Source organism: Gorilla gorilla, chromosome 2 (assembly GCF_029281585.2).
Source record: "Gorilla gorilla gorilla isolate KB3781 chromosome 2, NHGRI_mGorGor1-v2.1_pri, whole genome shotgun sequence".
In the NCBI taxonomy this organism is placed as follows: Eukaryota; Metazoa; Chordata; class Mammalia; order Primates; family Hominidae; genus Gorilla; species Gorilla gorilla.
In genome coordinates this window covers 47,865,678-47,888,961 of record NC_086017.1, presented here as the reverse complement: position 1 = coordinate 47,888,961, position 23,284 = coordinate 47,865,678, and the positions used below count along the sequence as shown (strand labels likewise).

Genomic DNA, 23,284 nt, shown 5'->3' with positions numbered 1-23,284 from the left:
CACACAGATGATATGTGCTCAAACTAGAAAACACGGAAGGGCATATCTCAGCATGTCCAAGTCCCAAATAAGTGCCCTCTTGACGCCCCGTGTGTCCTTCCCACCTATTTCGGGGACCAGTGGACACTCATGAGGATACCTCAGCCTCAGGCACTGCCACAATTCTCAGCCTTTTATCTGTTTGCCTGTATGCAAAGGTGTGAAGCAGTAGGGTACAGGGTTGATGCCAGAGAAGGTGAGAGAGGGACAGAGAGGGCTGGGGAGCAGAATGAAGGACACAGCCTAGGAGTCTGGAACCAGGGGAGGAAGCTGCAGTGACTTCTCTCTGGCTGGCCAGCTGCTCCACTGTGATGACAAAGAACCTAGGGGCACGGTACAGGCTTAGCTGTGGGGTATTTGGGGTTTTGTCTCTGGGTAAATATTAGGTCTCCTGGGCTGATACACATACTGTGTCCTGAGTTATTTGGGATGAATATACATGCCTGGTAGAAGAATCCTGTATCTTGTGATAGAGCAGACTGCAGAGCTTTGTCTCACTGGCCTGTTTTCTCATCCACAAAATGGGGATAAGACTTACCTTATGAAATTGACACTGGTGCTATCCAAATCAGATATGAAGAGAAAGAGTTCTGAGAGTGGCGAAGCCATGTCCAAGTCCCTGCCAGGAGTCTCTAGCAGAGGAGGAGTCGCTGCTTCTCTCACCTGCATGTACAGAGGGACTGGGTTCAGGGCACTGGCGACAGAATGTCTCACTGCGAGAAACTGCCTGGGACATCCTGACTCCTCTTCCGACTCCTTGCCGTGCTTCATCAGGCAATCATCTTGGCCACTGTGCCCATGGGTATGGGTATGGGTTTAGGCACCACATATAATGCCTGTGGTTCTTATGGAATGGGAGGCCCCAGTTCTCTCAGGCTGCATTTTCCAGCCTGCTGGGAGGGCTAGAATCTTTGTGGGAGAAGAGTGAGCCATACTGCTTCCGGAGGGAGGAAGCCAGGGGGCTGAACAGCAGTCACCCTTGGAGTGACAGGCAATTTGGGTGGGATGGACGAGGTAGAAAATCAGTCTGTGGCTCCTGGAGTGCTGCAGCCCCACTCCCATCTACCCCTGTTCCCCGGAAGTGGGGATACCAGGAGACCCAAGGTGATGGCATGAGGCTGTGCAGGAGGCGGGGAAGGGAGGGAGGAGAGGCGCTGCTGGTAGAAAAGTAGTCAATTCACAAAAGAGTGCAGTTTCACATGTTTATTTTTGGCAGGAAGGAAATCATTGCAAACCTTTTGATTGACAATACTCGCCCCTGGAAACGTGCACATTCCGCATGTAGCATTTCCTAAGTAATGCTGGATTGTTTATCACATTCAAATGTCCAACAGAAATCCATGACTACCCAGACACCAGCATCTCCACTACCCGGGGTGGGGGAGGGTGTGTCAGTCTGCAGAGAAGCTCCTGGGAGAATGGAACAGGAACAGACATGATCAAATTTACAGTACAGTAGGAACAGAGGCAGCCAGCCAATTTTGCACAGTTAACTGCAAGTACGTCAAGCCATTCACTCTTCTCGAACCCTGGCATGCCAACTGTCCAGCACAGCACCTTTAAAAGCAGAGGCACAAACGTAGGATTGTTTGACCATAGGGCTGTGTGGTTCTGGATTTTTTATTAGAAAGCCATCTTTAAAAATACAGGGTTGTAAAATGTTGCCAGGTTACAGACTTACAGGTTTTTTTTTTTTAACACCAAAAGTTCAAATGCTGCAACCATGACAAGTCAGCATCATTAGGGCATCCTCGTGTCCCCAGAGACATCTCATCAAAATTGCACCACGTCAAAGGAGCTTCCTCACCATCAACTGTGGCAGGTGGCATTCCTTTTTCAGTATGCAAATGCATTATTTACAAACAGCTAATGCATGGAACCACAGACCAACATGTAGGATTCCAGAACAAATGGAAGACAGAGCATTAACAACATTGGGAGTGCCTGTGCACTTCCACTGGAGGCCTGGCCAGAGAAGTCATAACATCATAGTGGGCTGCAGTCCACAAACCCAAGGTGTCCTGTCCCAGAGCTCAATGTCAAAAATACTTCTCCAGAAGACTACATTTAAACCTGGTACAGAAAGGAGCATGGAAACTCAGGAGGTCAGGGTTCTCTTTTGGCTAAAGAGTTGGGGGTATTTTGGTAACATGGGAAGTATATGGCACAGAGAAGTGGCTAACAGGTTTCATTAGGTTTCAAAGCCCACAATTTAATACATGGTAATAATTAAAAACAATACCCGTATTTACCTTAAAAAACATAAACCCCAAACATTCGTCTCATTTCTTGGCCTTATGTTAGAATTCTATTGCTTCATTTACATGTAGATGATTAAAAATATATAGATATAGATATAGATATTTTGATTATGTACACAAAGCAGATTCAAGGGTTAAAATAAAAACAGAATTTTGGAGTGTGGTCAAATAACGTGCACAGATTCCAGAACCTTCAGAGGGCCTGCTGGCCCTCTCCAGACATTCTGTGTCTGTGGTGCAGGAGCTGGGCCCGTCCCTAACAGCTCCGCACTGGCTTAGTGCAGTGGTGCTCACAGTTTCAGGAACTACTAGGTGAAGTGTCTGGCTCAAGTCTGCCAAGTGTCTTCACTCCATCGTCAGAAGTGGAGCACTATCCCTAGGTTCGATTCCCATGAAATATTTTATGATTTCCATCCTCTTTGCCCGCTCTTCCAAATAAGGCCCTGTGATGCCAACGAAGGGGGCGTGGTTGAGGGTCTAAGGCTCTCATTAGGGCCTAATTCTGTGTGGATATCAACACATGACAGACACTTGACTGCAACATTCAAGACATTTAAGGCAGTGGGTTCATTTAATGACTACTTTTCCAAATAAAGATTTGTGGCATGGGCAGTTCTACCATGTAACTGTCATTATCTGTGGTAATATCTAGCAAGGGGCTGTTCTATTTGAATTGGCATGCGGATTACTGGTTTGGAACACTCAGAATACTGGGAGACCTGTTTACCCCCTGAATACTTACTTCCCTTCTGAATATTCACACAGCAGTCCACAGGCCAAAGTGCTGTTGGGAGGATGTAATTGGCAGCTGGCTTCATTACTTTGTGAATGAAAGCAAAACAAAGATATTTTACTTTGACCCCCGATTTCCAGTCTTGTTAATGCCAGTCACTCCACCAGAATGCTGGCTGAAGACCAACCCACAGAGGACTAAGGCAATGGTGCCAACATGAAAGGGTTCTTTTTAATTGTTTTTAAGAGCAATACTTTACAGACTGTCTTGTTGTCAAAAAAGGAACATGGCACTGCTTAAACACCAAACTGGGAAAGGCTGCAAAGAGAGCCTGTGCTCTCCCTGCGGGAGCTCTTCCTCTCCCTGGTTTGGGGCAATGAGTCCCACATCTAGACAGGCTTCCCCAACCCTTGGCTCAGAAATAGGCTGTGCTTCAAAGGAGAAGACCAAGAGATGGACTTGGGCCACATCAGCTTGGTGGCTGGTCGAGGCCACAGGTTCTCAACAGAGAACAGTCAGCTTATTTATCAAACAGGATCTGATACTGACTGCAGTTTAAAATCCATGCTACACCTAAGTGGTGCTGTGGCCCTTTTGCCTTTGTACCCTTCAGGGGCCAATGCCAGGAAGGGGTTACAGGTGGTGGAGGCTGCAATGGGGTGGGACACCTCTGTTTCTGACCCTGTCCGAGTTTGTAGCTTAGCAGTGAGCATATTCTGAGCATAGGCACAGTGGCAAAGAACAGTGTAACAGCCGCTGGTCAATTCCATTTGGTGGCAGCGCGGTAGCAGCAAGGAAAATTCCCAAACAGCTCCATGTGTATCCAGCTTTTGGAAAGGAAAGATTTAAAAATCAATAAACAGATTTCTTTTATATCCAAGGGTTTTAGGGTTTCTTGTAACTGCTCTACCCCAAACAATAACAACAAAAAACACAAATGTATGGCAGTAGTGTGAGAGCAGAAGTGACAGGATGTCACTTTTCAAGGAGAAAATGTGACCTCACGACAAACTTGTCACCATCAGAAATAATAATATAAAATAATCTATTGTTTCCTAAAGTGTTGAGCCACACAATTGCAGATACATTCCAAACTGGGTCAAAAATGAGTGGAGACAATGACATAGTCATGAAATCCTCCTATCAGGAGCCTGACCCTGCAGCATGCCACAGGTTGTCAGAGCAGTCACACCTGTTGGGGGACAGGCTCCTGTGACTCACTCCCCTCCCTCAGCACCCCCCGCCACACACACACACGCTACCAGGTTCTAGAAAATTGTCATGTTCATCTTCTTATAGTATCTAAGACAATAAAAGACTAAAAGATGTCTGGAAATATGTTGTGTAGAAAAATTAACTCTCAGCTTAAAATAACATTCAAAAGGCACTTCATCCTGTAGGAAAGAGATTCTGAGTTGGGTCAGCTGCTCCGAGCTGGGATAGAAGGGGACAGGTGGTCTGCTTGGAGGGGAGGACAGTTGAAAGGAAGTCTGATAGAGATCAAGCTTTTTTTTTTTCTATTTTTTTCTTTTTTGGTATGTTTTAAGAAAAGCAAATCCAGTAAAATGCATGTCCCTTTATGAAATTTCTTAAAAGAGTTCTTTTAAAATAGTTGTTTCTGTTCTTAAAAAAACAAAACAGGTAGGCATGGCCACATTCACCCTGTGGCCTGGAGCACGGAGTATCCTCACTTTCAGCTCCCAGGGAGCTGAGGACAGGCAGGTCCCCTGAGGCCAGAGGTTCCAGAGTGCACAGGCGGGAGGCAGGCAGAGGCCAGGGCTACCTATTGCAGAGTCTGTGCAGCATGCTGTACACGTCGTCCTCCCGGCTCAGGCCCTCAAAGAAGGGGATGAGGTCCAGCAGCTCCGTGTCCGTCATGTCATCGAACCAGGACTGCACAGGCACCTGGAAGACAGTGCATGGAGGAGGCAGCAGGACTGCATCTAGCGCTGGGGGCTGCTCCTAACCTAACCGGGTACCCGGACTTTGAGCACTTTCTTTAGTAAGGATGACTGGTGTCATCATCGTTATCATCATGATTTTGTTTGTTCTCTTATTCAAATCGAGGCCAATCCAAAGCTAAATGGCTTGGGAGATGGCTCAGGGAGGCAAAGTTAAATGTACCCAGTTTGTGTGCATTTGCCTGTTTTGTTTTCCTGCCACAGAAAAGGTGGCCAGGGCATAGAATGTATGAGAACTAGCCTTGCTACTTGCCAACTTCCAAAAGCTCTTTCTACTGCACAAGATCGGCTCCTTGCACCTCAGAACACGGAGCCAGAGCTTACAAGCCAACCACTGACAGTGCGGAGCTCACATCCAGGACACAGGAAGGCTTCCACTTAGGGTCACTGTGCAGTATTACATCACAAAGAGAAGCGGTAAATTTCCTCCCTTGCTTAACAGTGATCAGTTAAAAGTAAAAGTCTAAAATTGTAGAACATTCTGAAGCTATGGGCAAAGACAGGATTTTCCCTTAGTTTTAGGCAGAGGAGTGGGGAGGGGTGGTAGCCAGGGGTACAAAGGAGAGATTTATAAACAAATTTGAATAAACCAAACATGTTTAAAAGTAACATTTTAGCCCTTTTACAAATCTAAAGATAGCTTAGAAACATAGACATTTATTACATAACTTTGAAAAATAAAGTAAGGACTAATAAAGAAATGACTACGCCTAGGGGATAGGGAGAGAGTGGAGGAGAGGGCAGAAATGAACACACTTCTCGATCTTTATTTATAGTTTTGATGTCGGAACCATGTAAATGTGTTATATAATTAAAATACAATTAAACCATTAAGAAAAAAAGCAATAAAAGTGAATCTAAGTGTATATAAAATTGGTGACACAACCACACAATTACTTCAAGTGATTTGTGTGTGTGTGTGTGTGTGTGTGTGTGTGTGTGACACAGCGTCACACTCTGTCGCCCAGGCTTGAGTGCAGTGGCAATCATAGCTCTGCAGCCTTGACCTCCTGGGCTCAAGTGATCCTTCCACCTCAGCCTCCCAAGTAGCTGGGACTATAGGCATGTGACACCACGCTTGGCTAATTTTTTTTTTTTTCTTTTTTTGAGATGGAGTTTTGCTCTTGTTGCCCAGGCTGGAGTGCAATGGTGTGATCTTAGCTCACTGCAACCTCCAACTCCTGGGTTCTCCTGCCTCAGCCTCCTGAGTAGCTGGGATTACAGGCACCTGCCGCCATGCCCAGCTAGTTTTTGTATTTTAGTAGAGACAGGGTTTCACCATGTTGGTCAGGCTGGTCTCGAACTCCTGACCTCAGGTGATCCACCCACCTCGGCCTCCCAAAGTGCTAGGATTACAGGCATGAGCCACCACCCCAGCCTTTTTTTTTTTTTTTTAGTAGCGACGGGATCTTGCTTTGTTGTCCAGGCTGGTTTCAAACTCCTAAGCTCAAGTAATCCTCCCTCCTCAGCCTCCCAAAGTGCTGGGATTGCAAGCAGCCAGGTAAGCCACCAAGCCTGGCATTCAAGTGATTTTAAAACATGGTGTTATAACTGTACATCTCTCTAAAAATTCCTAAACTGCATACAGTTGTCTTATTATTAGCCATAATTTAGTACCACTACTGAAATTATTAAACATACACTACAGATCAAATATATAATTATGTTAATATTTTTAGAAATCAAGAGTTGCAGCATAAGAGAAAGGGATACAAAAACAAAACAAAGAAGCAAAGAAGTTACATAAAAACGTAACGTTGTATTGGAAAAACCAGTATGAACTTATGATTTAGTTTTCTTTCTAAAAATATGTCATTTTTAGCTCTGCACTGTAGTATGGGCTAGAAGTAAAGTATATCCCATTAGCAATGAAAATCCACCTAAACTGTGGTCTCTAAATACCACTTCCACTAATAGGGACCAGGCACCATACAGAAATGGCTGGTTCCAGGGCTGAGGCAAGAAATGTTCATGATGAGCCTGGAACATCTTGTTGTTTAAGAAAGTAAGGAAGCTACAGGTTGAGCATCCCTAATCTGAAAAATCTGAGTCCCGAAATGCCTCAAAATCCAAAATTTTTTGAGCAATGGCATCACAAGTGGAAAATTCTACACTTGACCTCGTGTGCCAGGTGGTAGTGAAAATGCAGGCACATGATACACAGTTTATTTAGTGTCCCCAAATTATAAAAAATATTGTATAAAATTACCTTTAGGCTATGTGTATACGCTGTACATAAAACAGAAATGAATTTCATGTTTAGACTTGGTTCCATCCCCAAGATATCCAATTATGTATATGCAAATATTCCAAAATCCAAAAAAATCCAAAATCCAAGACACTTCTGGTACCAAGCATTTTAGATAAAGAATATTCAACCTATATCAAAGACTTGTTATTAGTGTCCATAGCCAAAGGTGAAAATTAGAGCATGCAAAAGAATAATAAATGGACTGAAACTACAACAAATCCATGAGTTCATAATGATACTAAAAAAAAATTATTGGCTAGTTTTGGAGGCCGCTAGAACACCAACTCATTAGTCTGAAAACAGAAATTGCCATTTTGCAATTCCTCATGAAATAGTGGGTGTAGACAATGATCACCAACAACTGCTAAAATTATGAGGTGAAAGGTTCATGGGGGAATTTTATAATAGATGGATCAGGCTAACACCACCTGAACCCAATGATGAATTTTAAATCTTTAAAAGTGGGCTAACCTGACATTTTATGCCTCCTTGATATGATATCTTCATAAGCATATAATACCTATGATGTATTTTTTTTTCTTCTTTTTTTTGGGATAGGGTCTTGCTCTGTCACTCAGGCTGAAGTGCAGTGGCATGAACATGGCTCACTGCAGCCTCAACCTCCTGGGCTCAAGAGATCCTCCCACCTCAGCCTCCCAAGTAGCTGGAACGACAGTGGAACCACAGGTGTCTGCCACCCCATCCGGCTAATTTTTTTTTTTTTTTAAGAGATGGGGTCTTGCCATGTTGCCCAGGCTGGTCTCAAACTCTTGGGCTCAAGTGATCACCTGCCTGGGCCTCCCAAAGTGCTGGGATTATAGGTGTGAGCCATTGCATCTGGCCTCTATGATATATTCTTGCAAAAAAAAAATATCGAATCTAATCAAGCAGTAGAGCTCTAATTACTTGTTTAGAGGATATAAGGTGGCTATAAGAACATATTAAACATCATCACAAGGCAGCAGCTGGACAAATCCAGAATATAGATTTCTACAAGACAAAACACCAGGGCTTCTTCAACAAATAAATGGCATAAAAGAGAAAAGGGGAGGAAAAGGAGATGTGTTAAGATTGCAAAAGAATGAAGAGACATAGTAACCAAAGCAATGCATGGATCTTTTTGGATCCCGACTGAAATACTCCAAATGCACGACACTTCAAGATGATAGGGACAATATGAACACAGTCTGGATATTAGACAATGTAAGAAACTGTTACTTTGTCAGATCTGACCATGCCTTGTGATTATATTAAATAGTAATCCTTATCTGTTAGAGACACGTTACCAAATATATTATGTTGAATTTGATTTACTCAGTAAAATGAACATATTTACATAGAAATACATTTGGAGTATTTATTCAAATAATGATTCCACACTAGCCAAATTAATTGAGTTTGAATTTTTTTTGGTTATAAGCGGGACTGCAGAGTTCTGGATTCAAGGAAAGGACTTTGCAGGCTTTTGTAGAATCTGAGAAGCCTGTGCTTGAGAGGAAGCATCCTCTCCAGGGAAAAATGCCTGGTCTAGGGGCCTGATGTGGCAGAGACTGAGGGGTCAGCAGTCACCAGAGGCCCTGGTTGGCCTCTTTTCCCCTGGAAGTGTCAGGCAGCAGGCAGGAAGGCAGTCCTTCTTGCCCTGAGAGTTGTGCTGCACCCAGTGAGTAGGCACCGAGAGCTGCCATGGTCCAGGGAGCTTTATGAAGGAAATGTTCCCAGTGGGTGCTTTTTAGACATCATGATGATGTAGCAAAGCTTGGCAGTCTTATTTGAAGACCTTATTGAAGTGTTTTATTCATTTTTTTTTTTTTTGAGACGGAGTCTCCCTCTGTCGCCAGGCTGGAGTGAAGTGGTGGGATCTCAGCTCACTGCAACCTCCGCCTCCCGGGTTCAAGTGATTGCCCTGCCTCAGCCTCCCGAGTAGCTGAGACTACAGGTGCATGCCACCACGCCCGGCTAATTTTCTGTATTTAGTAGAGACAGGGTTTTACCATGTTGGCCAGGATGGTCTCGATCTCCTGACCTTGTGATCTGCCTCGGCCTCCCAAAGGGTTGGGATTACAGGCGTGAGCCACCACACCTGGCCTACTCATTCTGAAGAAATACTTCTGTTAAAGAGATCAACCAGGCCTCCTTACTCTACAGGGGTCATGAAGTCCTACGCAGTAGCTGGCTCCAGGAGGTTACTGCCAACAGAACCCTTGTCAATAACAATACTAAAAATGTCAATAAGATGATACAGGCTTATAGAGCATTTACCAGTCTCAAGCACTATTCTAAGTGCTTTTTATATATTGCCACACTGCAACCTCCAATGATCCTATGAGATCAGCATTCCTATAATTCCCATTTGACAGATGAGGCAACCAAGGCTCAGTGAAGTTAAATAACTTGGTCAATGACACGCAACTGCTAAATGGCAGAGCTGGGATTTCATTAGGAAAAGGCCCAGAGACCTTCTTGTGTAGGTGCTCAAAAGGTGCTCTGCCTGGCAAGACAGAGGGCTCAGATGGAGCACGACATTTTCTTTCTTTGGGGCCACTTACTGCATTCTCAGGATGGAAGATGTATGAGGCAGGGGAATTGTCAACAATGATCACTTTGCTCAGCTCCCGCCCAAGGCGACTCAGGTCCTTCACGTAGTTCCCACGATGAAAAACACATGATTCTCTGAAGAGCCGGGCCCGGAACACACCCCAGCGGTCTAGGAGGTCAGCCACAGGGTCTGCATACTGGAAAAGAGGTGTCACAATGAAGGCTGGGTGTTTAAAAGAGCCCCCCAAACCCTGAACTACAGCAGCAAGATCCAGATTACGTTTTTTAAAAAGGGATTTAATAATTAGATGTGTCTTAGGATCCTGGTTATTTTCCTCTCCGTGTACATAAGATGGCACTGGATTCTTCCATTTCTCTCACATCCAACCATCAGGAATTGTCAGTTTCATCTCCAAAAATAGCCTGACTCCATTTGCATCTCTCTATTTATATTGCCACCACCCTTAGCCTGGGCCTCGAATCTCTGGCCTGGGATGGCTGTGTGAGCCTCGTGAAAAACCTGTCTTTCCCACAGGGCCTCCTTTCTAGCCCATTCACCTAGAAGCTGTCAGAGTGGCCACTGGAAAACATATGTGCCATCATGTCGCTCCTCTGCTGAAAACTCTCCACTGTCTGCACACTGCACTTGGAGTAAGGCCCACGTTCCTCACTGCCGCGTCCCACATGGCACAGCTGAATGAGCTCCATCTGGAGCCCCTGGAGCCACACTGGCTTTGAGTATGGTCAGGACCTTTGTACCAGTGTTCCCTCTGCATGCGTTCTCTCCCCAGCTCTTTGCAGAACATCTGTCTCCTGGTTTTTCAGGTCTTGACTTCCTCTCCCATCCACCTAGAGCCACATCTATCTTCCTTTCTGGGTTGTTTCCCTCACAGAGTGGAGTACTATGTGGGATTGCTTGATTTCCTCTCTCCTTGTCAGGGCCCAGGCCTGAAACATCCCCACCACCACATCCCTAGCACCTCCTAGAGTATCTACCACAAGAGGGGCTCAGTAAACATGAATTTCACCACTGAATGAATGAGCTGGCTCCAATGTGTCTTGAATGGCATGACACTGCCCCCTAGAGGTCCTCTGGGCACTTGGGCCAGACCAGCCCCTGAGTAACAGGATGGTGCCCAGCCGTCCACTCCCATAGATGCCCATCCACTTCCTTGAAGCCCAGGAGCTGGATGGGAGTTTGAGCCCAGCTCACAGTTGTGGATCATCCTGCCTGGCCCTCTCTCATGACCTAGGAAATTTCCCCCAGTGCAGGCTTGGAGAAAGAAATAAAGGGGTTTCTGAGAGAAAATCCTCATAACTGAAGATACCTAGAAGAGTGGGCCATACTGAGTGGCTGGGCCTGGAAGAAACAGGAGCAGTTGCCAAGCCTGACATGAGGCCAGGCCCCTGCACCAAGACCAAGTAAGGGGTACAACCAGGCATCAGCGGGACCCAGTGACTCTGCCAGGGAGGCAGAGAGCACCTGTGGCTGGTGGCGCTGGGAAGGCCAGTAGTGGAGTGCAGAGCAAGTGCCAGCACAGCTGTGGGACGTGGGCTGCAAAGCTGCAAGCAGCAGCTATGATTCCGTGGGAACATCCTCTCCTCTCCAAGGACATCCTGTAGGAGGCAGAGTCCAGGAGCAGCTGTGTTTCCTACTGGCCAAGGGAGGTGAGAGCTCAGGGCACTACAGTCATCTGCTGGTGAGGCTAACCAGGGGCCACGTGGGTGGGTTGTAGGCAACTGAGTCCAGATCAGGGGTATCCCATCTATCGGCTTCCCTGGGCCACATTGGAAGAAGAATTCTCTTGGGCCACACATAAAATACACTACCACTAACAATAGCTGATGAGCTTTAAAAAAAATCTCCTAACGTTTTAAGAAAGTTTACGAATTTGTGTTGGGCCACATCTAAAGCTGTCCTGGGCTGCACGCGCCCTGTGGGTCACAGGCTGGACAAGCTTGCTCTAAATGGAAAAAGATGATCTATTTCCTCATAATCATGAACACTTGTGGTAGCACCTATCTTTCAAGAGTGTCTGAGTCTGAGGCCTCCAGGCCTTAGAGAATGAATGTGAAGAATGTAAGCTTCACAAGGGGAGGGACTTTGTCTCTTTTTTTCTTTGCTATATCCCCAGTATTTAGTACTGTGCCTGGCACATAATAGGTACTAAGTAAATATTTGCTGGGTGAATGAAGGAAGGAATGACAATGAAGCAGATACTGAAAGGCTACAACAGTCAGCTTGAGGTTCCTGCGGGCTCCTGGGCAGCAGGCAAGGAGGTCCACTGCACCACTACTGCTGGCTGGAAGCCGAGGCCAGAGCCAAGGACAGGGGCATGACCACCCATCAGCAGGACATGTACCTCAGCGAGGAAAGAGGGTGGAAGGCTGCACTTGGGAGCTGATTCGGCTCAGCAAGGCTGGAGTAGCAGCAAGAGAAGGGTTGAAGAGACAGATGGTGGGGCAGGTGGGAGCCATCCAGGAAGAATAACTGAACAAGGATGTTTAAGCAAATGCTGGGGACAATGCCAAGGAAGAGTGTTCTCAATTTTCCCAAACAAAAAACAGCTCTCACTTCACTGCTATTGGTGCAATCTTCTTGTTTATTTCTTTGGTTATTACTTCAGGCTCTTCAGCATCCCAGAGCACTGTTGGAAGAGCCACTGATGCTACAGATAACAATTAATCTTGGTACCACTCATCTGTAAGATTACCCATTGGGGAAGACTCTGTTTTCCCTGAGGCCTTGTTCTTTTTTTGAAATGCAAAAATAAGGACGAGGATTTTGAATCCCACTCCACTGGCTCATGCTCTAAGGTCTGGTGATACGTCTGGCAGCATTTGTGCAAGTGGGGCTCTCCCGCCCCTCAATCATCACAGAGATGGACCCAACCAGCAGTGGCCAGGCCAGCAAAGCAGTGGAACATGCAGAGGAAGAGAAGGGAGTATGGGCATCAGGGCACAGTCCAGAAGCAGGACATGGCGGAGGAAGCTACTGTGTGATGTCCTGGAGACAGGCAAATGGTTAACCTGGGCCCCAGAAAACTCATCTTTGGGACCACTCAGGGTCCCTGAGATGTCCATGGAGACAACTGTGGTGCTACCAACAAATGGATGGTGTCAGCCCCATCAGAGTCAGAGTTTGGGAAATGGTCAAGGCAAAGATCTCCTGGGAGGAGCAAGGCCTACCCTGCCTGCCCCACACAGCACAGGCACCCTGCCACACCTGTGAAGGGGGAGACTAAACCATACTGGGAGGCTTGGGAACCTGCTAGTTTCCTTAAACAGTGGAGAGGACAAAGAAACCATTCTATTTGATCAGAGCCAGTGTAGATTTTAGGTCAGATTCATATCAAGCTTTAGGATCAAGATATGTCTGAATGATTTTATCATCATCAATAAATATATGTATATATATTTTTGAGACGGAGTCACTGTCGCCCAGGGTGGAGTGCAGTGGCATGATCTCGGCTCACTGCAACCTCTGCCTTCTGGGTTCAAGCAATTCTCGTGCCTCAGCCTCCTGAGTAGCTGGGATTACAGATGCCCGCCACATGCCCAGCTAATTTTTGTATTTTGAGACAGGATTTCACCATGTTGGCCAGGCTGGTCTTGAATTTCTGACCTCAGGTGATACGCCCTCCTTGGCCTCCCAAAGTGTTGGGATTACAGGCATTAGCAACCACGCCCGGCCTATCATCATCAACAAATAATTGTAACACAAAATAATGAACATCAGGAGTGCTTACCATGTGACAATGCCCAGCACAGTATGTGGAACACAGCAAGTGCTCAATGAATACTTGCTGTATGTGAGTCAGACACTGTGCTAAGTCCTTTACATATGTTATTTCATGTGATCTAGCCACAAGGTAGCTGGAATTATCCCCAATTTATAGAAGAAACCGACATGAGAAGTGAAGTAACTTGCCTCAGATCATACAGCTCATTAGGGCAGTTGGAACTCTCATTCAGCCCATGCATGTGGGTGAGTGTCCAACACTTATCTCTCACTTGCTTCTCCCTCAAATCTGTGAAAGCAAAACCCAAGGACATAGGGGCCTCTAGCATTTGGCTGACAGTCAATGGTTGAGGGGTACACCATCCTTTGTCCATTACATTGGACCTGTTTGTGATTCTCTGGACTGTAGACACCCAGCTTCAGGTGGCTGCACACAGCAACTTCATGGATCATTTGTTCTAAGGGCTCCCTGTCACCATGGTAACCCAGAAGGCTTTCAGACTGGCACCATGCACATGGCCTGCATCCATCCCATCTGGGGTGGGAACCTGTCACCATAGAAATGGCTTCCCCCACCAAAACAAAGGGCTGCTTGACAGATTGGGGGTAGGGGTGGAGGGGCTGGGAGTACCAGGCTGGGAGTGTGGGGCTGGGAAGCAGGACTCACCTTGGCCAAGCTGGCAGTAAAGAGCACACATTCAAAAAGCTGCCCCATCCTCTGGAGGAACTCGTCCACATGTGGCCGCTTCAGCACATACACCTGCAATGGCAGGAGACAGCAGGCTGGTCAGATGTGGCAGTTGCTGGGGATGGCCTGGGGCCCAAATGCCCACTGTAGGAAGAATTGCTACAAAGGTTCCGGCCTCCCTCCCCCAGGTCTATGCATAGCAGGCAGAGGCCCAGACTGTATGAGGGGCTATGGAGTCAGACGTGGCACTCCTCAGACAGGGCTCCAGGTCTGAGTTCACTGCAGACGCCCCTCCTAAGGGAAAAAGAGAAGCTGACCATGGTGTGAGGGTCTTGGGGATATTCAGGGCCAGCAAATGGAAGGGTTGTACCATGTTTGTGTGTAATGACTCATTCATTTCACGTGTATTTCTTGGCACCTGCTGAGGGTCAGGACCTGTGTGGGCACGGGCCACGGTCTGGGTGTTGTCCTTTCAGAGGTCCAGGCCCAGCATATTGCCCAGCAGGTCTGGGATTGCTCTGGCTGCCACCTTCTGTTCTGGATGGACATCCCCCTTACTAGGAAGGTCTGGGGTTGAAGCACAGGCCCAGCAAAGCTGCAAGAAGGGGCTTCCTTGTCAGCTTGGGAAGCTGTCTATGACACCATAAAGGGTGGGCTTGGTATGTTTCAGGGGATGTGAAACCATCGCTATTCCTGGACCCCAGACATAATCCATCAGGAGGGGTCTCTGAGCAGAGGGGTGCAAAGAGTAGCCTCTTCTAGAATGGCTGGGCTCTGTGCACCCTTTTGACCAGGCCAGGCCAGGGGGTAGCAGTGAGGAGGCCAGGCTTCAGACCATACATAGGTTCTTGATTAGGGAGCCTGAATGAATCTGGGGAAACAAGGGAGATGGGAGAGAAGGCAAAGCTGGTGAGAGAAGACAGAGGAAGTGGGAGGAGAGAAGAACTAATTCAAACTTGAATAAATTCCGTTTGAAATTAGCCACTTCACTAAAATAAATCAAACTCTTTAAAATTCAATTCAGCATATTTACTGAGCCCCAGCTCTGAGCTCAGCCTGATGTAGTTGCAAAGATGAATAAAACACAGGCCTTGCCCTTGAAGAGCTCACACTCTAGAACAGACATAGGCAAAAACATATAAAAATAAACATGGCATAATGAAAGTTGTAGTAGAGGGATAAATTAAGGACAATTAACTCCCCTCACAAGGGGAGGGGATCATAGAAGATAACATTTGGCCTGGACCTTGAAGGAGTTCACCAGGCCAATAAGGTTGAGAAGAAGTGGGCTTTCAGGCAGAGGAAACAGTAGAGCGTGAGACCGGAGGCCTGAGAATACTTGAGAAGCTAGAGAGTAGCCAGGCTGTGTGCCCAGCCATCAGAGGTAGTGAGAGAAGCGGGAGCAGCAGGGTCTGGGAGAGGAAGTGGCTGAAGGTGAAGTGAGAGGCAGGTCACAGTGGGCACATTAGGGCCTTGAATGGCAGACGGAGCAGGTGAGAATGGCAGGAGGAGCAGCAGAGGGGAGATGAGGGCTCTGCACCACATGCTGGGTGTGCTGCTGGCCGAGGAATTCTATACAGAACCAAGTCATTTTCAAGGTGCCAGAAGCAGGAGCTCAGGAAGACCAGGACTCAGTGGGAAATTCATAGGTGACTGAAAAGGAGGTGGACATGGATTTGTGGCTGAGGGTGGAGCGAGGGGCTGGAGGAACAGGATGTCATAGCACGGGTGCCAACACAGCTCTGAGGAGCTGGGAGGTTGGGGTAGGGCTGAGGGCAAGGCCTGTGGCTGCAACAGCTGCAGACTCCCACTTTGCCCACAAGACTCCTCGTTGCCAGCAAACTGGTGTGGCCTGTAGTCCTCAGTCACCCTGGGAGTCCTGCTTGGAAAGCAAGCTTTGCTACATGCAAAGGGCAGGAGACTGATTTGGGAACTCTGGTGTTGGTGCCTCTGGCAGAGAGGGGGGTCCTGAGCCCGGATGCCGGCGTCCAGGCCCGCGTCCCCGTGCAAGTAACCAAGAATAGGCCCATTGGGACCTGCACAGCCTATCCTGGATTACTTGAACGAGGCCACGGCCTTCGCCAGGGCCTTGGTCCTCCTGCTCTTGGCTCCTGTGGCTTCATTCCCTCGGGAGAGAATTTCTGACCCCAGCCCTGGGACCTTGTGATATCACAGCACAGCCAAGATGGAGGGTGGGGGAGCTCCTGCAAGAATGGGTCAGCAGTGGGCAGGCCAGTCATGCTTACAGTCACGTGGTACGAAGGATTAATTTCTCTCCTAATTCTTGCTATGCCATTGGGCAGCCTCTCCTTTGTCTCATCATGAGCACTATGTAACACAAGCCAAGATGATAAATGCAGAAGCCTTAACTGCTTCTCAGATGCTGAGTTAATTCAGTTGATGCTTTTGCAAATGTTAAATGCCCAAGTGCCTGCCGTTTTGGCTCTGTGATGGCTTTTAAAAGCATGAAGTGTGGAAACACTAGGGAAAAAGCTGCCTCTCCCAGGGACTGTTTCCTGGCAGGATGTCCTGGAGAATAAGCAAGAAAGCAAGGACATGGGAGGGAAGGGACTTGCGTATCAGGAAAAGAGCCCTGGGCCAGGAGGCAGGAGACTGGAATTTTCATTTTAATTCTTCCCATCGTATGACCTTTAACCAACCCTTTCCCTGGTGGAGCCTCAGTTTCTCCATCTAGACAATGAGGCAGCTGGACCAGCTGATTCCCAAGCTTTCTCCAGTTCTGACGCCTTGCACTCAAGAACCAAAGACTACTGACATTGCTAAGAAAAGACATCCCGTTGTGGCTCAAGTATCAGGAAAGTCTCCTTCCTGGGATATCAGGCCAGATACGCTCCCTTTAAGACCTTGGACTTGACAAGGAAGATGGTTAGATCATCCCTGTGGAAAACCTGACAAAAGCTCCCCAGCTTCAACCTCTAAAGCCAGTTTTCCTACAACGTTCCCAATTTGTTCATAAATGAAGCTATTTCCGGAAGAGCTTTATGCAGATAAGGAAAAAAAATCAGAAGCAACGAAGACGCATGCCAACTGACTACGGCATCTTTATTCATAGCAGCCTGCGGATCTGAAAACTCACACCCTTCCCCCTTTTTCTTTTGGGGTGGGTATTTGCTAAAGATTCTCTGGAGAAAACGACGCAGGAATGATAAGATCAGTCTGGAGCAGCTGGCATTGAAAATGGACACTTTTTCCCGAGAATCCACCATAAGTGGGTGACTTGTGGCATTTTCCTGTTGCCTGCTAGGAGAGTAGCCGAAAGCAATTACACAAGGAAGTTAATTAGACCATCAAGCTAGGCCAGTGGGGGATACGGAAACTTCTGAAATTCAAATCAAAGAACTATTTGAACTTGCAACCGCATCTAATATTTACGACTATAGTTTCCTTATAATCTCAGTATAAAATAAATTCATTGGAGTGAAAAAAAGAAACACATTGTATTTATTACAGTATGCTTCCTTTTGATTCCGTAATAAAGTTATTACTGAAATGAGAATTTAGAAATAAAGTTCATAGGAAATGTAATTACTAAAAAATCTTAATTGAAACTCAAATTTAGCTTCAATTTCTTACCTGATGTATAGTTCCATCGATTTCAACCGGAACAATAAAATCAGCATTACTAATAGGCTAGAGAAAAAAGAGACTATAATTAATATGTCTGAAGGAACAAAAAAACTCTGGAAATTTTAGCAAGAAAAAAGCCTGCCTAGACCAATGTTTTGGTTATTGGAAAAAACAGTTCAGGAGGAGGATGATGAAGCATGCCTTGGTTCCTTAAAATAAGCACAAGCAGGAAAGCACATTATTTTCCACTGTGAATGTCATTACATTTTCAGCATCTTGGTCCAATATCACCTGCCTGGCCTCAACCAAAAAGTGTGGCACTGCCTGGCAAGAGGATGGGGCTCCTGAAAACTCCAGCTCTTGCCCAGAGTCTTGCTGGGGTGATGGGGAATCACTGCTAGCCACCAGGGGGAGGAGCTGAGCATGTAATGGGCTCAGAGGACAGTGCTGCTTGAGGGAAAACTATTTGTACTTGGACCCACAACTGGGGGCTGCCCTGTGATGGGCTGCTCAGCAGGAGAAGATGGCCACATGGGCTCAAAACAGTGCCAAGGCCATGTGGGGGTAAAGTCAGAGGCCACAGGCCACACCCTTGGGCAGGCTCTTCCTCTCCTTGGACCTCAGTTTCTCCTCTCTTCCTTAGCTATTGTGATGGGTCTGATGCATGCCCATGGCCCCAGTCCAGTACTGAGAATCAGTGATTTCAGGCCCTCCCAGGTAGCCTGGCACCAGCTCCTGCCTTGGGTGGGGGTACAGAGCCAGCCCACCCTATGCCTGCTCCGCTCCAAGGAACACAACATCCAGCACACCCACAAACTTCTGGATATTTTAAATAACTCTTTGACAATATTAATGACATTTAAAATTCAAATATGATTCTTCAGCAGTCATTACGTTCTCAATGATGAACTTACACACAGTTCTCAATGGAATTCCACAAATGAGGTACAAAACTACTTAAATGAACAGGCCCAACTGAATCATCAGCCTGCAAACCCCTGGACAAGAGAAGAGAGACAGAAGGAAGGAGAAGGTGTGTGTGGTGGCCTCTGGGCAGGGGTAGGGGTACAGCATCTGGTCAGACTCTGAACCAAAGTCTGCTTTTAAGCCCATCACAGTACACACAAACCCTCTTTGTTGATATATAAACTAAAAAACAAAAAACAACAAAAAAAAACAAAAAAACATGGACAATGCTACGTCATAGCACCGTGGTTACTAAGCACTTAGCTTATGATCACTGTTTATTTACTCCCAGAGTTGGAAGGCCAAGGATGAGTTTAATATCATATAATTGCACAACTAAAATCAGAATCATGCCAAAAAACAAAAGGAAAGACTGAAGGAAGAGACTCTCCCAAGGCATTAGATTATGGAATCACATTCCACGGAGTATATTAAAAAGAGAAAAACCATTCCCCAGCTTACAGCAAGCACCATCCTTACTCTCCTCTCTCCTGCTGGTATAAAGGAGACTGCTACAGCTAGGGTTCTTCACTTGGGATCCATGAACCTGTGCATTGTACAAATGTACATTTTCGAAGGGAAGAGGGTTCACAGCTTTCAGATTCTCAAAGGACTTTGAAATGCCCAGAACTTTAAAAACCATAAAGAATATTCTGGTTGCAAATGTAGGCAGGCCAGGGGAGGGAAGAAATGAGGAAATGCCATTCACATTAGCTTGTGGCATCAATGCTCTCCGAGCAGGTGCTAGAGACACTGGGGGCTACCAGGGCCTTGCCTTTGGAGCCAGGAATCCTCAGTAACATCGGGTGATCTGGCCAGTGTTGCCTACACTCCCACAGCTGCTTGGGAGGGAGTTCTCTATGCTGTGATGGCAACCGACCCCTGCTCTGAAGGGCTTTCCTTCACAGAGACTTGGAAAAGTCCTGAGCAACTTGCCCATGGGGGAGAAATGGCTTCCAATGCTATCTAGGGTTAAGCTGGGACACAAGGTCACCATATCCCCTGGACCAACTATGGAAGGGGCTGGCCCTCAAGTGCTAGGGAATGAGGTGGTCCCTGCATGCCCCAGTAGCCGGAACAAGGCAACTTCTCACTGCTAGAGGTCAGTGTGGTCTCTTCTCCACTCTTCAAAGGACTCAAAGACAATTTTCTGGCTTTGTCCTACCAGAAAGGTCTCTGTTTAGTGAGAAGAACAAAGAAGGATGTTTCTGGTAGAAAGGTGTTTGGGCACATTTGACAGCTCTTCTGCTTCCTACAACTTGTAAGGAATGACTATGGTTCATGTGAGACACATGCCCCATCATGGATGGTGACCTTCATGTCTCTCAGTGAAGGGGAGTCCCAGGCTGGTGTGGGAAAGAGGAATGCAGTACAATGATAGAGCAGTCCCATTACCAGAAATAATCCAAGGAAAACAAGACCAGAATCCTAAATACCTGCTTCTTCTCCCCAAAACACCAATCTCCTATTTCCAAACTTTTCATCATTTGCCTCTTTTAAACAATTTATTTCACATAAAAAAAAAATGGTTAACTAACTCATTTCTTAGCAGTGTTGCCACAGCTCTTCCTGCATGGAGGCCGTTTCTGCTGTTTTTCCAGCAGGAAGATGGAGATCAGGGAAGGTGACAGGAAGGAAGAGTGTCTGACCTCCACACCCTTCAGGAGGGAAGTCCTGAAGGTGGGGTACTCATTTAGCTGTGAAGCTTGCAAAAAACCCCAGCCACTTCTTGTCATGAAGATGCTCAAATTAAATGGCTGAATCTGTTCAGATGCCCTGAAGTCTGGAAGTCTTCTTCAGAGTTGGACATCTTTCAGAAATCAATCTGGGAAAATCTCCACGATACCAGGTCATTTGACAGTTTCCAACAGAGACTCCCCTCCCCCTCCCAATAAAACACATAGCACTCTGGTCATCTTGACAAATATAAACAGTATCCTGGGGGCACTGAGTGCCTTGTGCCACTTGAAAAGTATTTCTGCAGCAGTTACAGCAATGGAAAATGCAAACCTCCTAAGAATGAGGTCCCAGTGATGTTGGTAGCTTAGTGTTTTCTTTCCAAACTAATTATGTTAATATTCAACTACTTTAGTTAATGTTCACCTGGGTTAATAAGCAGCTCCTGGGATTTCTACATGAAGAGTGAAGTCACACACTAACCACCATAAGCTTTCATCCTTTTTGTTTTCCCTTTTCCAATATAATTGTTATCAAATCACAAAGATCATGGATTGTTTTTTTATGTTGATTTACCTTAAACGAACTGTGCACCAATGTTTCATCTAAATCAATGACCACACATTTCTTTCCATAGTCAAGCACCGTCACCTCTGGAAGAAGGTACTTAGCTGGTGGCTAAAGGGGAAAAATAAATCAGTATTACATTTATGTAAAAGACAAACCAATCAGTATTGCATTATACTACTTTCAAACATTTAAATGCCTGGTCAAGCGTATAATGGGCTTTTATTAAGAACAATAGGAATAAGTAGTTTGCAACTAAAGTTTTATCAAATACGGTGCCACGATCTGAATGACTGCTATGAAGTCCTAGGCTTTGGAACCAGACAAACCTGGTTTCAATCATCAGCTCTGTCACTTTCTTTGTTGTAAATTGGGATAGTAATACCTACCATGAAAGGTTGTTGTTATCAGTTATAATGGCAATAAAATGCCCAGCATTTTGCCTCACACATATATTGGTGGCTACAGTTATTATTAAAATGGATTACACAAGAATGAGTATTTAATTATAATAGGTACTGTCACAATGGAGGTCTGTTTCGTGGGGTCATATTTTGCCTGAAATTCACTGTGGCACATAAGTAGATTTTAGAGCTATGTTGGAACTACAGATTTTTTTTTTTTAAGTGACTAAGATTTTTAAAAAACTTGAAGACAAACTATAGGCCCACCAGCATAATGTAGTCCAGAGTTACCCCCAACACTAGGAAACAGAAATAAGACTAATCCAGGTACAGTGCCACCTTGTGCCACCGCACTGTGGTAGAATACTGAGCAAATGTGGTATTTTTACCCCTTGGATTCTCTGCCTCTGAAAGTTATACTTTAATCCACACGTTGTGTGTTGACCAAACAATCTATTTATGTGTCTTAGTAGCAGGTGACTCAAATCTCGTGATAAAGAAGTCATAAAGAGTTAATAAAATGCTGGGTATCTTCAGCCAACCATAAAATGCTAGGTATCTTTGGCCAACCTCACTCGATTTAGAGGATTTATTTCTTTAGGCCTTGCCTCATTCTAGAAATGATCTGAAGTATTTTAGTCTACTTTGTGGCATATTCAATATCCAGAGTTAACTAATTAATTTTCTGACCTGCAAAGAAGGTCAAACTCTCTTTAATGTTTGATACAAAACAAAAGGAAATATCTATTCTGAGCCCCTGAAGAATGGACAATTTAGTTCATCAAATAAAACAAGAAAAAAATGAAATCAAGCTGTATTTCCTTTTACGTGGCTATTTCCTCTTTTTATTTTTTTGGTTCAAACTGAAAGTCAGTGATCAAAAGTTAATTTTGAACTTTAGCTGGTTAAATAGTAAATGTAACACAGGCAGTCAACAGGTTAGGTAAATTTGCAAGTACAATGATCACCTTGGCAGAGAGAGACTGTCCAGGGTTGCCCAGGAAGAGGCTACGTGTGGAGACATAAGCATTTCTAACTCCATGTTTCTTCCTTTCCAACGTCATCCAGAAGAAAGAGCCTTTACGGCCCCCCATCTCTTTCAGCTGGAAGCAATCCTCCCTAATCCTGCAGCACTGTGACGGGATGTGGGGATGTGCCTTGGAGACAGGCACGAAATTCGAGGATCTAGAAAGGACTCTGTCCTCTATTACAAACCAGTGAGTCAGGAGGTTATTTTTAAAAAATTAAATTTGCAAAAAGTTTTGTATCAAAAGGTGTTTTAAAAAGGCAGAGTGTGATGAGCTAAGTGAACATAGTAGAGAGAATGTGGGTCATTTTTGTTGTCTGGGACAGAGCAGAAAGCATGCTTGTGACCAGAATAAAATTTGTTTGAATTTTTATTACACAACTGTTTAATATAAAACACATTCTCATTGTAAAGATTATAGACCCATGAGAGTAAAACACAATCATTCTCTTTTCTATGTCTCCCTTTTGACATTAGTGTCTATCCAGTCCTTTTCCTATGAATTTATAAACTACTAAAATGTTTTAACTTATTAATTTAATTGTTAGCCTGGAAAATAAGGATCTAGAAATTCTAACCCTAGCATCTCTGAAAACATCAAAGATCTGCCAAAAGTGGTTCATTTTCCAAACCCAAGAATAAAGATTACTTTCTTAGCACAGTTAACCCACACTTTACAAGCATTCTTTAACAGTAAGTAAAACCCCTCATGGTACAATCTAAGAGAGAAAAGTTAACAGTAAGTAAAACCCCTCATGGTGCGATCTAAGAGAGAAAAGATGGAGAAGGGTGAGACTCATATTAAGCAAGCAATTGATTTTAATTTGTGCTGCAGGGAACAAGGC

General features: G+C 45.5%; 1 protein-coding gene and 1 non-coding gene across 5 annotated transcripts in view; both read right to left on the bottom strand.

Annotated features, from left to right (window-relative positions):
- Positions 1-1,227: 1,227 nt before the first annotated feature.
- The window catches only part of CTDSPL (CTD small phosphatase like), a 122,816-nt gene continuing 100,759 nt past the window's right edge, over positions 1,228-23,284 (bottom strand). For 2 of the 4 annotated variants that reach the window (XM_031009404.2, XM_055381281.1), the window contains 6 exons: positions 21,018-21,119; positions 17,805-17,861; positions 14,190-14,282; positions 9,792-9,977; positions 4,817-4,938; positions 1,228-3,860 (listed from right to left, as the gene is read on the bottom strand). In XM_031009404.2, coding sequence (XP_030865264.1) covers positions 3,794-3,860; positions 4,817-4,938; positions 9,792-9,977; positions 14,190-14,282; positions 17,805-17,861; positions 21,018-21,119 — 627 coding nt within the window. In that variant the 3' untranslated portion in view covers positions 1,228-3,793. Of the gene's footprint in view, positions 4,939-8,576; positions 9,978-14,189; positions 14,283-17,804; positions 17,862-21,017; positions 21,120-23,284 lie in introns of those variants that run through there. The other 2 variants (XM_031009405.2, XM_063703689.1) reach the window with 2 other exon arrangements.
- Positions 16,207-16,283, bottom strand: MIR26A (microRNA mir-26a). The gene has a single exon (NR_106223.1). It is a non-coding gene; the product is annotated as a microRNA mir-26a (primary transcript).